This window comes from Dromiciops gliroides, chromosome 1, assembly GCF_019393635.1.
Source record: "Dromiciops gliroides isolate mDroGli1 chromosome 1, mDroGli1.pri, whole genome shotgun sequence".
NCBI lineage: Eukaryota > Metazoa > Chordata > Mammalia > Microbiotheria > Microbiotheriidae > Dromiciops > Dromiciops gliroides.
Window position 1 is genome coordinate 143,795,821 of NC_057861.1, and position 14,881 is coordinate 143,810,701.

Below are 14,881 nucleotides of genomic sequence, written 5' to 3' on the forward strand. Positions count from 1 at the left end.
CACTTAACCTTATTTGCCTCAGTTTCCTCATCTGGAAAATGATCTGGAGAAATGGTAAACAACTCCAGGATCTTTGCTAAGAAAACCCCAAAAGGGGTCAATAAAGAGTTGGACATGACTGAAAAAACAACACACAACTCAGTGACAAGAGCTTGCCCTCCCATCTCTGGGCTCTGTGCTTGGGCTATCTGGCCTTCATGTCTAGAAGGCCCTTTCCTTCTCTCCCCTTTGCCTCCTGGAATACTTCTCTCTTCCTTTAGGCTTCAGCTCAGCGGCTCCTTCCTCCAAGAAGCTTTCTCTTAGCTTGTGAGGTGAAAAAGTGCTCCCCCTCCTCAAATTTTCCTATACTATTTTGCCTACATCTCTCCTTTGTTCCTACCACTCAGCCACTCAAGTTGATTGGTGTACCTGTCATATTATCCCTCATCCCAGTATCTCAGTAAAAGGTATCTTTTAAAAATAATATTTTTCCTTAGTTACTTGTAAGGACAATTTTTAACATTCATTTTATGTTGTTTTGTTTTGTTTTTTGGGGCAATGAGGGTTAAGTGACTTGCCCAAAGTCACACAGCTAGTGTCAAATGTCTGAGGCTGGATTTGAACCCAGGTACTCCTGAATCCAAGGCCAGTGCTCTATACACTGTGCCACCTAGCTGCCCCCTTAACATTCATTTTATTTTTAAAATTTTTTTTAGGGAGGCAATTGGGGTTTAGTGACTTGTCCAGGGTCACACAGCTAGTAAGTGTTAAGTGTCTGAGGCCGGATTTTAACTCAGGTACTCCTGACTCCAGGGCTAGTGCTCTATCCACTGCGCCACCTAGCCACCCAACATTCTTTTTTTTTTTTTTTAAACAGGGCAATGGGGTTAAGTGACTTGTCCAGGGTCACACAGCTAGTAAGTGTTAAGTGTCTGAGGCCAGATTTGAACTCAGGAACTCCTGAATCCAGGGCTGGTGCTTTATCCACTGCGCCACCTAGCCGCCCCCCCCCAACATTCATTTTAAAGAAATTTTGAGTTCCAAATTTTCTCTCTTCTTCCTTCCCTCCTCTCTCCCTTAGATAGTAAGCAATTTGGTATAGGTTATTACATTTTCAATCACGCAAAACATATCACCATATTAGTCATGTTGTGAAAGAATACACAGACCCAAAGTAGAAAAAGAACATGCAAAAAATAAAAGACGTGCAAATAGTATGCTTCAATCTGCATTCAGACTCCATCAATTTTTTCTCTGGATGGGGACAGCAAGGGGACAGCACTTTTCATCATGAGTCTAAAGGGTATCTTCTTAAGGGCTTTATTATTTCTGTCCTCATATCACTTAAAGGGTTGTTGTTTGTTCTTTATTCCTGAAGAGGACCATGACATTGGGGTGATGTCATGACTTGCACTGAATTGGATTTAAGTGAGGGAGGGCTGTGTTAAGTTACCAACTTCACTCCTCCAGAGCTGTCTGGGTCCAGTGGCAAGATATACATTCGGATGATTGGAGATGGCCCTGGATGTTTAAGGCAATTGGGGTTAAGTGACTTGCCCAAGGTCACATAGCTAGTAAGTATCTGAGTTGAGATTTGAACTCAGGTCCTTGACTCCAAGGCCAAGTGCTCTGTCCATTGTACCACCTACCTGCCCCTAACACTTAAAGGGAGAGAATGGTATAGTGCCAAAAGAGCTGACCTCAAAGCCAGGAAAACCCAGGTTCAAGTCTTATCTCTGACCCTTAATGTCTTCATGACCCTGGGTGAGTCTCTTAATGTCTCAGTGCTCTAGGCAACTCTCTTACACTCCTTTAATTTGTAGAGGAGCCAACTTGCATCAGCAGAGGGACTTAGCTCACCTAGGAGTTCCCTTTCCTATAGACAAGTCTAGTCCCTATCCCTAGCACAGTGCCTTGTACACAGTAAGTGCTTAATACATGTTTGCTGAATTGCATTTAATGCAAACTTACTTTTGCAGGTTTTCCCATCCTCAAGAAGTGTATAACCTTCAAAACAGAGACACATGTAAGATTCATCTCTGCTTATGCAGGAATGCTCACAGCCATGGTTTCCCAGAGCGCACGGGTCCAGTACTGAGTATCCACGTAGTTCCAAGGGCACAGATGGGAAAAATAATACACACATTAGCAATTATTCCCCCGTTAACAATGGACATGAATTAGACAAGTGTCATGCACCATTTCTCACTAAAATATTCTTTTGAACACAAAGGCAATTTTGAATGTTTTCCTCTAAGTATTTCAGATGAAATTCTATTGACATTTTTGAAAGTGGAAAAATGGCATGGCTATTGAAGATAGGGTTCAAGGCAAATTCTCTTCTTTCATCTCCATTGATAATAGTGATTTTTGTTGTTGTTTTAGCCATTTTCAGTCCTCTCCAACTTGTTGTGACCCCACTGGGGGTTTTCTTGGCAAAGATATTGGACAGGTCTGCCATTTCCTTTTCCAGCTCATTTTACAGATAAAGATGCTGAGGCAAACAGGGTTAAGTGACTTGCTCAGGGTCACACACCTAGTAAGTGTCAAGTATCTGAGGCTGGATTTGAACTCAGGTCTTCCTGAATCTAGGGCCTATGCTTTATCCATTTAGCTCCCCCCTGAGGCTGGATTTGAACTCAGGAAGAGGAGTCTTCTTGACTCCAGGCCTGGTACTCTATCTACTGCACCACCTACTTGCCCAATAATAGTGATAGCTCTATGGGGGCAGCTAGGTGGCACAGTAGATAAAGCACCTGCCCTGGATTCAGGAGGACCTGAGTTCAGATCTGGCCTCAGACACTTGACACTAGCTGTGTGACCCTGGGCAAGTCACTTGACCCTCATTGCCCTGGAAAAAAAAAGAAAAGAAAAAAAATGATAGCTACTATTTAACTGTGCTTTGCAATTTACCAAGCCCTTTCCTTTCATTAACCCAGGGGGTAAAATCAGAATAAGCATTAGTGCCATTTCACAGATGAGAAAACTGAAACTCAAACAGATGAAATCATTTTTTGATCTAGGGCTTGACCTCTGGTCTTCAATATCTTGTCTAGTGCTTACACCATGCAGCTGTTCTAAGAGGGATTTTGTTACCAATGGGAAAAATTAAGGTGCCACAGTGAAGATGGGAGGAAGACATTTCATCAAGGGCTGGATTATAGCCTTTTTCATGCCCCAGAGCTCCAATTTTATACCAACAATTGCCTGCTTGAGGAATTGACTAACATGGAATTTGGGATCTCAGATTTGATACAGCGACTCATACAGTCCCTCGGGCTAGAAAGCACACTAACGTACTTCTGCAGGTTTTCCCATCCTCCCGGAGAGTGTAACCTTCATAGCAGCGGCACTCATAAGAATCGTCAAGGCTCACACAGGTATGTTCGCAGTCATGGTCGCCCAGAGCACAGGAGTCCAGTCCTGACATTCCATTAGAATTATGCAAAGAGAGAGGAAAACATTTCACACGTTAGCAATTTATCCTCCTCTAACACTGCACAAAAACACAATAGCTGATATTTATATGATTCCTTAAAGTTTATGAAGTGGGCTACATGCATTCTTTGTTGTTTAGTCATTTCTCATTCATTTCCAACTCTCTGTGACCCTGTTTGGGGTTTTCTTGGCAAAGATACTGGAGTGGTTTGCCATTTCCTTCTCTAGCTCATTTTACAGATGAGGAAACTGAGGCAAACAGGGTTAAGTGACTTGACCAGGATCACACAGATAGTAAGTGTCTGAGGCCACATTTGAACTCAGGTCTTCCTGATTCCAGGTCTGGCTCTCTACCCACTGCACCACCCAGCTGCCCCTGCTCTCTTATACCACTGTGAGAGAGATATTACAGGCGTTATCTTCATTTTACAGATGAGTAAACAGGCTCAGAGAGTTGTAGTGATCGAAGCCAGTAAGGGTTGGAGGCCTACGAATTAGACAAGTGGCATAGAGTATTTTCCTATTAAAACATGCAGGAAAATTTAAGTGTATTCTGGTAAGTAGCGTTGGGGGATGATGCTTCATAAACATTTTTTTAAAAAGGAAAAATGGCATGTGGATTGACAGCACAGCATAGGAAGGATTCAGGCCAAGTTCTCAGATCCAGTCTGCATGGAATAATGATAACATCTTATACCAGGGCTTTACAGTTAACCAAGCACTCTACAAGCCACAGTACTCTGGGTCTTTTTCCTTTTTTAATCCTTATTTTATATGTGGTAAAACTGAGGCTCAGAGAAATTAAATGACTTACCCATAAGCACATGGCTAATAAGGAATAGAATACTGGACTTGGAGCCTGGAAGACTTGGTTTCAAATCTCACTCCTGACACTGTGTGACCCTGGACAAATTGCTTACCCTATCTGAGCTTCAGTTTCTTTACCATTAAAATGAGAGGGATTAGATTGGATTGAATGGCCTTTAAAATTCTTTCAGTCTCTACATTTATAATACTTTCACTATGCACTCAGTTTCCTGCTTGTTTCTGTATAATAATAACAATAATTTACATATTCACACCTCTACTTCTCTTTTTTAAAATCGAGAGGCAATCCAGGTTAAGTGACTTACCCAAGGTCACACAGCTAGCATCAAGTATCCAGATTTGAACTCAGGTCTCCCTTCTTTTTTATTTTTCTTTGTTTTATTCTTTGTTATTCATACTTGTTTCCTTAGGTGAGGAAATTCTATCAAGACATATTGGTAACTGCTCTGCCACTTAGTCTTGGAAGTTACCTGGGGGTACTGAGTCTGTATGTGTCACAGGTGACACCTGAATAAAAGTCATGACTCTGAGGCTGACTCTCCAACCCTTAGACTCTCTGGTATATACATCTGTGGTCAGCTAAGGGGCACAGTGTACAGAGTGCCAGAACTGGAACTCAGAAACACCTGAGTTCAAATGTGGCCTCAGACACTTACTAGCTGTGTGACCCTGGGCAAGTCACTTAACCCTGTTTGCCTCAGTTTCCTCATCTGTAAAATGAACTGGAGAAGGAAATGGCAAATCACTCCAGTATCTCTGTCAAGAAAACACCAAATGGGGTCAAGAAGAGTTGGACACGACTAAAAAATGATTGAACAGCACCAATAAATATGTGTGTACTGAAGATTGTATATATCCTATCTAAGGTTCTACTCTGATGCTTTGTTGTAGCATGTAGATAACACTTTAAGGTAGTGCATGGTCTGGAGTCACAAAGTCTTGAGTCCAATTTCCCTCAAACTTACTAGATGTGTGACTGTGGGGAAGTAATTTCCCAAGGTTGGTTGGCCTCAGTTTCCTCAACAGCAAAATGGGAATAATAGCATCTACCTCACAAAGTTGTTATGAAGATCAGATGAGATTTGTGAAGCACTTGGTGTAGTGCCTGGCACATAACGGATGCTAGTAAATGCTTGTTTCCTTCTCCCTTCTTTCAAAGGCTATCTGGGGGTATGCTGGAGCCAGCTCATATCAAAAGCCAGCAAATGCTACAAATTAGGCTTAGGTTTATTGTTTTGTTAACTGTCTAGATTTTAAGAAAGGGATAGGGAAAATGTTAATAATGTGGATGAAATTTAAAAGTGTGATGCACTATATCTCCCCACCCCAAAAGTGGGTTGTTAAACATTTACCAGCACATCGCTGACTATACCAATCTGAAAAAAACTTCCTTAAGTATTGTCTGTCTGTCTTCTGAGGAACACCAGCCTATGTGAGATCAGAGAGGTTCATTACCAGGTTGGCCAAACAAAGACTTTTCCTTTTTCTTTTGGGTGGTGGTGGTAAGGCAATTAGGTGACTTGCCCAGGGTCACACAGCTAGTAAGTGTCAGAGATCAGATTTGAACTCAGGTCCTACTCATCACATGGCTGGTGCTCCATCCACTGCACCACCAAGCTGCCCACACAAAGACTTTCTTTGGCCACAATAGCTCTTGAAGATCATTTATCAAACCATGGAAAAGTTGTCTTTGGAAAGTGAATCCAAACCAGCAGAAATCTTGGATCACAGAAGTATTGATGAATACACCTTGTGTGTTCCTATAGATTGGACTTAAAAATAATAGGGAAGAGACGATCTTTTTTTTTTAGTGAGGCAACTGGGGCTAAGTGACTTGCCCAGGGTCACACAGCCAGTAAGTGTTAAATGTCTGAGGCCGGATTTGAACTCAGGTACTCCTGACTCCAGGGCCGGTGCTCTATCCACTGCACCACCTAGGTGCCCCGGGGAGGAGATGATCTTGAGCTCTACCCCAACTCCAGCTTTCACCTTGAATCTTCACTGAAACAAATAATTTTCTTCCCTGATGCTTTTAGACTTTCATGTTGACAGCCTGAGTTTTCCTGAAGATTTTCCAGTGTTTAGTGGGGAGCTTCCAACTGTTCTCTTTTTTTTTCGTCGTTACATAAGCAGGGCTCAACTCCATCATAGCTTGTTGCAGGCCAACTGTACTGCTCATTCTTTGTCTTGGCATAATAGAAGTAAAAGCCAGCTCTACATGAAAGCTTCACAGAATCTTCAGCCGGGACTCCAGCCAGTCTCTCTTGCTAAGAAGCCAGTTTCTGGGTTCTCTTGGGCTTTCAAATTAGTAGCAGTTTTAAAAAAGTCAGTGGAGCATTGTGGAATGGTTTTACCTTCGAAAATCGTTTAAATCTCTCATTCTCCCTTAACCTTAGGGCCCATACACACCTCCTTGTTCATGGATTAGTCAATTTCCTTGCCATAGGCTTAAAAGTACTGGGTCTGCCTTAATTTGGGTTCCCCAGAACCTAAATCATTCATTGGTTTGTTTATTGGTAACTCCTTTCTTTCCTCCCTGTCTTGTCTCTTTCTTTTCTTTCCTTCTTTTCCTTCTCTTTATTTTTATTTTTTTCTCCCTTCCTTTCCTCCCTCACTTATGTATATGTATATACAATAAATACCCATAGATACCAAAAACAGTTCTCAAAAGAACTGTAAATTATTAACAACCACAAGATAGAATGTTACAAATTACTAAAACTAAGAAAGATATGAAGTAAAATAACCCTGAGTTTTCACTTCATACCCTCCAAATCGGCAGAGATGACAAACAATGGGAATAGTCAGTGTTAGAGGGGTTGTGGGAAGATGTACACACTACTGCATTGTTGGTGGAGTTGCAAAAGGGTACAACCGTTTTGGAAAGCAATGTGGAATTATGCAAATAAAGTAACTAAAACGTCCTTATTCTTTGGCTTATATATTCCATTACTAGGCTTATACCCCAAGGAGGCGATTGATAAGAAAAAAGTCCCCATATACACCACCATATTTATAGCAGCACTTTTTGTGATAAGAAAGTATTGGAAACAAAGTAGATGCCCATTGACTGGGGAATGGCTAAATACATTGTGGTACATGAATATAATGGAATATGATGAATACAGAGAAACATGTATTGATGTGGAGTGAAGTAAGCAGCACCAAGAAAATAATATGTACAGTGACAACAACACATAAACAGAAAGAACAGCTACAAAAATAAAAAATGAATTATTGAAAAATTATTTTTAAAAACCCAAGCATGGCTCAAAAGAAGAAATATGAGAAAATCATCCCATTCCTTTGCAGAGATTGGAGGGCACAAATTTTATACACAGCACACATTTTCAGACTTTTTTCATTTTATTTCCTAATATACTGATTTTTCTTCTTTTTCTTTTTTTTTAAAACACCATTTGATAATATAGGATGGTTCTTTGGGAGGAAGAAGAATTCTGGGGGAAATTATGATGTTGTAAAATAAAAAAGAAATCAGTAAAAACCTATTTGAAAAAAGAAATTACATCTCTAGATACATTTGTTTCCAGAAAATAGAGTTTCCAGTGCTCATCTTGCCGTTTTCTATTACTCTCCAGAGCCTTCTCTGACAATCTGGTAAGGATCTCAGAAAAGGAGTGCAGATGAATGTCCAATAATTGAGTATGAACCAAGAGGTTAAAGAGGGTGCAGAGTTCAAATCCAGAAGAAAGGAGCAAAAGAATCCACCCTGAACTTCTTAAGTTTCTCCTGGGAATTCCAAAGAGGAAGAATGAAATCTCCCAGGAAAAAAACATTTCCTTCCTAAAAGGACGATTTCTTCCAAGACTAGTTAAATAGATTATTTTTTTCCAAACAATTTAATTAAGCAATCTGGAATACAACTGATTAGGAGTTTGAGGATTTGGGAAAAATTTTTGCGTAGGAAACTTTCCCCTGGTCTATTATCCCAACCCAGAAAATGCTCCTAATGTCTGGATCAGGGTCTGGTGACTCAGGCAGTCTGGGGCAGGGTAATAACTGTTCTACGTGTACTTTAGAATAATAGTCCCTTTCTAGTGATGACAGAATGCAAGGTGGTGGCTAAGGCTCCATGTGGGACAGCAGGAAAGTCAATCCTGCTCTACAGAGAGAAAAAGCCACAGTGCACATAGTGCCAAGAAGACAAGGGTGTGTGTGTGTGTGTGTGTGTGTGTGTGTAAAACTACATGATTTTATTATTTTTTAACAATTAAAAAAACCCCAGAATAGTGATCTCTTGCTAACTCTATGTGAAAAGTACCCTTTTGGATGCAAAGATATCTAGAGTCATCTCATACTAAATAAAGGTCCTGGACTAGTAGTCTAGAGACTTTTGATCTATGCCAGGAACTGGCTGTGTGACTTTGGGTAAGTCATCTAACTCCTTTGGTCCTCATTTTTTGTCTGTGAAATGAGGATTAGACCAATTTTTCTCTCTCCAGGAGTGGGTGTACAGTTACTCATATTTTTACAGACATAAATTAGGTTGCAAGTGCTTTGAGGAAAAAGATTGTACCTCGAGCATCTTTGTAACCATCCTTTATAGTGCTTAGACCCAGAAAGGGTCAGGAAGACTTGGGTTGAAATCCTACCTCTGACACTAGGGCTATTCCACACACTGACTGACCCCAGGCAAGTCATTTAAACTGAATGTGCATCAGTTTCCTCATCTTCAAATTGAGTGGGTTGGACTTGATGACCTCTCAGAGCCTTTCTAGCTCTAAGCCTAGGTTCACATTCCACAAAAGTTTTGTTGATAAGGATTTCTTTTTCTTTTTTAATAGTATGGATAATTTTTTTGGGGGGGGGGCAATGAGGGTTAAGTGACTTGCCCAGGGTCACATAGCTAGTAAGTGTCAAGTGTCTGGGATCGGATTTGAACTCAGGTCCTCCTGAGTCCATGGTCCATGCTTTATTCACTGTGCTATCTAGTTGCCCCCCTTGATAAGAATTTCAAGGGGACATTTGACTTCTTGCATTTTCCTTGAGGTTGGGTCACCCACTGTTTCTGTAAGTCCTTGCCACAGGGTGGATCCTAGTGCCTAGAAAAGGGAAGGTTCTTTTTTTTGAATCAATGAGTGCAACATGAGAGAACTATCTCCTCTCTCTTGTGCCTCAGGGTCATCTCTGCCTCTAGTCAGCAGCCGGAGTGAAGGCCTTGAAGATAAAATAAGTCAATGCTGGGCAGATAGGCTATTCTTTATGCTGGGAATCCACAAAGGCAAATGGTGGCAGGTGAGGTGTGAAATAATAAAGTTGGACCTGGAAGGGACCTTAGAGACCCTGCTAGTTCTATCTCTTCATTTGACAGATTGGGAAACTGAGGCCCAGAGAGGCAAACTGAATATTGAAGTGAGTACTGAAATGAATGTTTAGGGGGATATTCGAATAAATGATAGGTCCAGGTCTCAAACTGGTCTTATGATTTCAGGTCTGCTGTTCTTTCTGATGTTTTTAAATGCAAACCTCTGATTTCATCCACGAAGAGAACTCCCAGTGTGGAAACTCCATCCACCAATATAAAAAGACAACTAATCTGCAACTTAAAGGGTGGGCTAGAGAGAGCATCAAGAGGCGACATGCTCAGATCACATGACCAGTTTGGATCATCTGTAGGATTTAAGCCCAAGTCTTCCTGACTCTGGGGACAGCCCTTTACCCATTACTCCTCATTGCTCCTCATTTTTTCCACTACAGCATATTTAAACTGAATCCAACCTCTACCCCCGCATAGGTAGGGAAGGGAATAATTTTCTCTTGCTTTCAGGCTCCTGGCCAGGGTTCCTGGGGCGTCTCTTTGAGGTCTTTCCTGATGCATAAAGCAGAATTATTAACTCCCTATATCTCTCCTTTGCCCCCATCACCTACTCTATTTATCTCTCTAACCCTCCCTCCCCAGCAGCCAGTAGAATGTAACCTCCTCGAGGTCTGGGGTGGTTTCAATTTTTTTTAATCTTTGTCCCCTTAGCCCAGCACAATCCTTTACACGTAGTAGGTGTTGAATACATCTTTACTGAATTGGAATGAAGTGAATCGGGTCGGTTTTCCATCCTTCAACAATATACCTGCCTGGTTAGGTGAAAGGGAATCTTTTTGGTTGCTATCTCTCAGGCCACAGGGCTGTGAGGCCAAGTCTGTGGTCTGCCTTTGGGAATGGTCAAGGGCACACCTTTCTGCTTAGCTGGAGCTGGCTCACTGCCCCCAACCCAGCAGGCTTTGTGAAAGCAGAGGTGAAGTCATGTCATCTGGCACAGGCTTGGGGAACATATACCTCAATCTCCTGCTAACTGTGGCTGAACTGAAACCCCAGCATATTATTATTGGACAGAACGTCCAGACTGAATCATCCCGGGGAAAGACAGAAAATCCCTTTTTTTGTGTAAATAGCCTGGCTGCAGACATATAGTAGGGCAAAGGGACAGAGAACATCTCTGCCAATAAAGCTACACTATATCTTTTTTGACTTTACAGGTTCTGATAGAAACTCAGCCACATACTACCTCTATATGCATATATCAAACTTCACTTTTTTTTTTTTAACAGGGCAATCAGGGTTAAGTGACTTGCCCAGGGTCACACAGCGAGTAAGCGTCAAGTGTCTGAGGCTGGATTTGAACTCAGGTCCTCCTGAATCCAGGGCCAGTGCTTTATCCACTGATTTATCCCATGACACTCAGTAGACACAACTCATAACCTTCTTATCTTTTGCCAGACTGTTTATAGTCTCTATAAAAATGTCAGTGTGGGGCAGAGCTGGAGGAATTTTGAGGAAATCCCCACCTCCCCAGTGCTTGCTCTCCCCTTCTCAGTTCTTCATAGGAAAAGTTGGCTGATGGTTGAATTAGGCAGGGTCATTGTGAGGGCAGAGAAAGTGAATAAAAAGGGCTTTGTGAGACTGTGGAGAGAAAGGAGAAAAGCACGAAATTGGAAAATCTTGCCTAGAGAGTGTGGGAAGGAAGGAGGCTTTGGGACCAGCTGGTTGACAACTTGAAGGGATGGTCCTCGGGGCACACAGATCTCTGAGGATTGGCTGTAGACAGATTCATATACAAGACAGAGAACTGGCCCATGAGGACCCAGTCCTGGGAACATGTGCATGGGGATTTTTGGTGAGCCTCATTCTGGACAGGTGTGATGACACAGCATGGAGAGATCAGAGCACATATTTGGAGGGTGTTTCCCATGTGCTTACTTTGGTTTTTTTTTTTTTGTGTGTGTGTGTGTGTGTATGTGTCTGTGAGTTAATTGGGGTTAAGTGACTTGCCCAGGGTCACACAGCTAGTAAGTGTCAAGGATCTGAGGCTGGATTTGAACTCAGGTCCTCCTGAATCCAGGGCCAGTGCTCTATCCACGGTGCCACCTAGCTGCCCCCATGTGCTTACTTTGTAGTGAAGAACAGGCCATTTGGTTGGCTGATGACCCAGAACTGGGAGATCATACAAAAGATTCCAGTGGAAAAATTTGCCCTTGAGGTTTAAGGATGACACTGAGTTCTGGAGGGCCAGTGGAAGATGTCCTTCCATCTGCTGTGCTTGTCCCATGGCCTCTCAGACAAGCTTATATTGGGGATAGGACTGTGTCATGTGTGGGCATTCTTTTATTTTGGTATAGGGCCTTGTGAGCTTTGAAGGTCAAATAATCAAAGATTCAGTGACAGGAATTCATACCAGTGTTTGCCAGCAGTAGAGACCAGCAAACCAGCCCAGCCTTAAAGGATGACCTGCTTGATCCCCAGCTTGGCAGTGGTTCAACCTGGTATTTGTGTTCTACAGAAATGGAGTAACTCATCCTCTGGCTATGCAGCACTTGGATGTGAGTGAACCCGGTGGGGCAAATGCTCTGTAGCAACCAATTGAAGGCTGAGCCCACTTTCTCAAGGGACAAAGGTGGAGGAGGAGAGAATATGACGTTGGGGGAAAATGTTTTTGCATTTTTATTTTTGATATCTTCTCAGGAAATATCCCTTGGTAACAGCTAATTCATGTTAACTGGTTAAATTATTAATGGGAACACTAATCACTGGTTTAATCGATGATATAGGGGAGAAACTAATTGTAACTGTCAACTTATATTAGGAAAAATATTGGAATAGGAGTTTAAGCCAACAGCCCTCAGAATTACTCCATGAACCTTGAAGGGTAGATGTAACCACTTCCTGAGGACCCAACTTGCCAATGCATAGATTCCCAGGGCCACTGCCCCAACCCCACCCCTATTACTTTTAGGATTCTGAGGGGGAACAGTGGGCTCTGGGAAACTGATCTGTTAGTGCACATATAAGTTGGGAGTGTTGTGTCCAGAGTCTTACTACATATATGTCAAAATATACATGCATGTGGTATGTGCACAGAAAACAAAAAAAAAGTTTTTAAGTGGTGACATAGGGCTTGAAACCAATTAGAAGGGCTTTCTCCTGTGTGAAGTATACTCAAAGATGACCAGATAGCAGGACAGACATTCTGTAAAGGTTTATAATAGGAATATTGGCTTTGTATGTCTGTAAACCTGGCTGGATCCAGGAAACAGAGATAACCCCAGAGGTAAGGACCATCATTTAAAAAAGAATGCTCCTCAACTCTCAGGAATATGACAAGCATCCAGATTTTCCACACCCCACCCCACCCCACTGCACCCCAAAAAGAAACTTTCCATTTTCAGGTGGTCACCCCATCTATCTTCTATAAAAGTGTTGTCCTTCTGGTTCAGGGAAGTTAAAGTTCTAGACTTTCCTCCTGGCCACATCCCCTTGTGCTGAATAAAAACCTTGCTTTTATCTTTCATCAGGACATGTGTGAGTTTTAATTCTTTAATAGAAGAAATCCAAGGAGTAGTATTTTTTTCACCTCTTTTACTAGCCACAGTAGGAAATACTGAAAACTTACTTTTGCAGGTTCTTCCATCACTCCTGAGTACATACCCCTCGGAGCACTGACAAGCAAAGGATTTGTCAGCATTTATGCAGGAATGTTCACAACCATGATCGCTCAACAAGCAATAATCCACCCCTACAAAGCAAAGAGTCAAGTGAGAATTGCATGAAAATTGAGCAAAACAGTGATGGAAGGATATGTCTTGTTCAACTCAACTCAATATAATTCAACAAACACTTACTAAGTACCTACAAGGTGAAAAACACTGTGATAGGGAATAAAGTTCAAGTTCAAATTCTTGGCCAATCTGGTGGGCATGAGGTACAATCTTGAAATTTTAAAATTTGCATTTTTCTTATTATTAGTCATTTGGAGCACTTTATCATATAGTGGGTGATACCTTGCATTTCTTCTTTTGCAAACTGCCTGTTTATATCCTTTGATCATTTATCTATTGAGTAATGCCCCTGGTATTGATTTCCTATATATGTGGGAAAGCAGATCTTTATCTTATTGAAAAGATTTTTCTCTAATGAATTCTTGACTTTATTTACTAATAATTTCATTTATCAGAAAGCTATGAAAGGACCTACTATAATTCTGCCCCCAAAAGGAGCATGTAGTTGGGAGGAGGATGCTGAGCTCAATCATATATGAAGGCTGGACTTTGGGAAAACAGGTCACAAAACGTTCAAAGAGATGATAGACATGTTCTCATGGCCAGGAGCTCTAAAGAAGAGATGGCTTAGGAGAGATAGGAAGCTCTCAAAAAAGAAATTCTGATTTAATTTAATTACAAATTAAATAATTTAATTGCAAAGGATCACAATACCTAAGGGAGGGAGCAACTAAAGAGATGTATTTGATCAGACCCCGGAGCTCTTTGATGAATTCAGATGCGATTTCTCTTCCTTCCTTCCTTCCTTCCTTCCTTCCTTCCTTCCTTCCTTCCTTCCTTCCTTCCTTCCTTCCTTCCTTCCTTCCTTCCTTCCTTCCTTCCTTCCTTTCTTTCTTTCTTTCTTTCTTTCTTTCTTTCTTTCTTTCTTTCTTTCTTTCTTTCTTTCTTTCTTTCTTTCTTTCTTCCAAGGGCAATGAGGGTTAAGTGACTTGCCCAGGGTCATACAGCTAGTCAGTGTCAAGTGTCTGAGGTCAAATTTGAACTCAGGTCCTCCTGAATCCAGGGCTGGTGCTTTATTCACTGCACCACCTAGCTGCCCCTCAGATGTGATTTCGTCACTGTAGGGAGCTTCAGGTGAGGAAATTCCCTCTCCCATTGCTGATGTGCAATGCACAGTCATAGAAAGAGACATGGACACAAGGGGCATGGATGAAAAGGACATGGACAAAAGATCGAAGAAAGGACACCTAACCAAAGATGAATACAAAGGTATTCATGGCACAGGTCAACAGAATTCAGGGAGGCTAAAGCATAAAATGAGTTGTGGCTGGCAAAAATATTGAAGACCATAAATAGGGATTTAAAAGATATTCAGAACAAGAAGAATGTGGAAAGGCCAGACCTATAGCTTGGGGTGTCTACTATAGTATTTAGTAATAATAAAGAGAAAGTAGAACTACTCTATTCTTATGTTGTTTCCATTTTTCTCTCAAGGTGAAAATATTCAGACTAGAAGGGTAGAATAAATATGGTTAAGAGGGATTTGAAGTTCAAGACCAATGAGGCGGGGGGGGGGGGGGAGAGAGAGAGAATGAATATATCTAGTCAAAAAGTGTTATACCCCAAG

General features: G+C 41.6%; 1 protein-coding gene across 3 annotated transcripts in view; it reads right to left on the reverse strand.

Annotated features, from left to right (window-relative positions):
• Nucleotides 1-14,881, reverse strand: part of MATN2 (matrilin 2) — a 203,565-nt gene that overhangs the window by 27,705 nt on the left and 160,979 nt on the right. For all 3 annotated transcript variants that reach the window (XM_043975565.1, XM_043975564.1, XM_043975563.1), the window contains exons 10-12: nt 13,149-13,271; nt 3,280-3,402; nt 1,951-2,073 (exon numbers count right to left, since the gene is read on the reverse strand). In XM_043975565.1, coding sequence (XP_043831500.1) covers nt 1,951-2,073; nt 3,280-3,402; nt 13,149-13,271 — 369 coding nt within the window. The remainder of the gene's footprint in view (nt 1-1,950; nt 2,074-3,279; nt 3,403-13,148; nt 13,272-14,881) is intronic.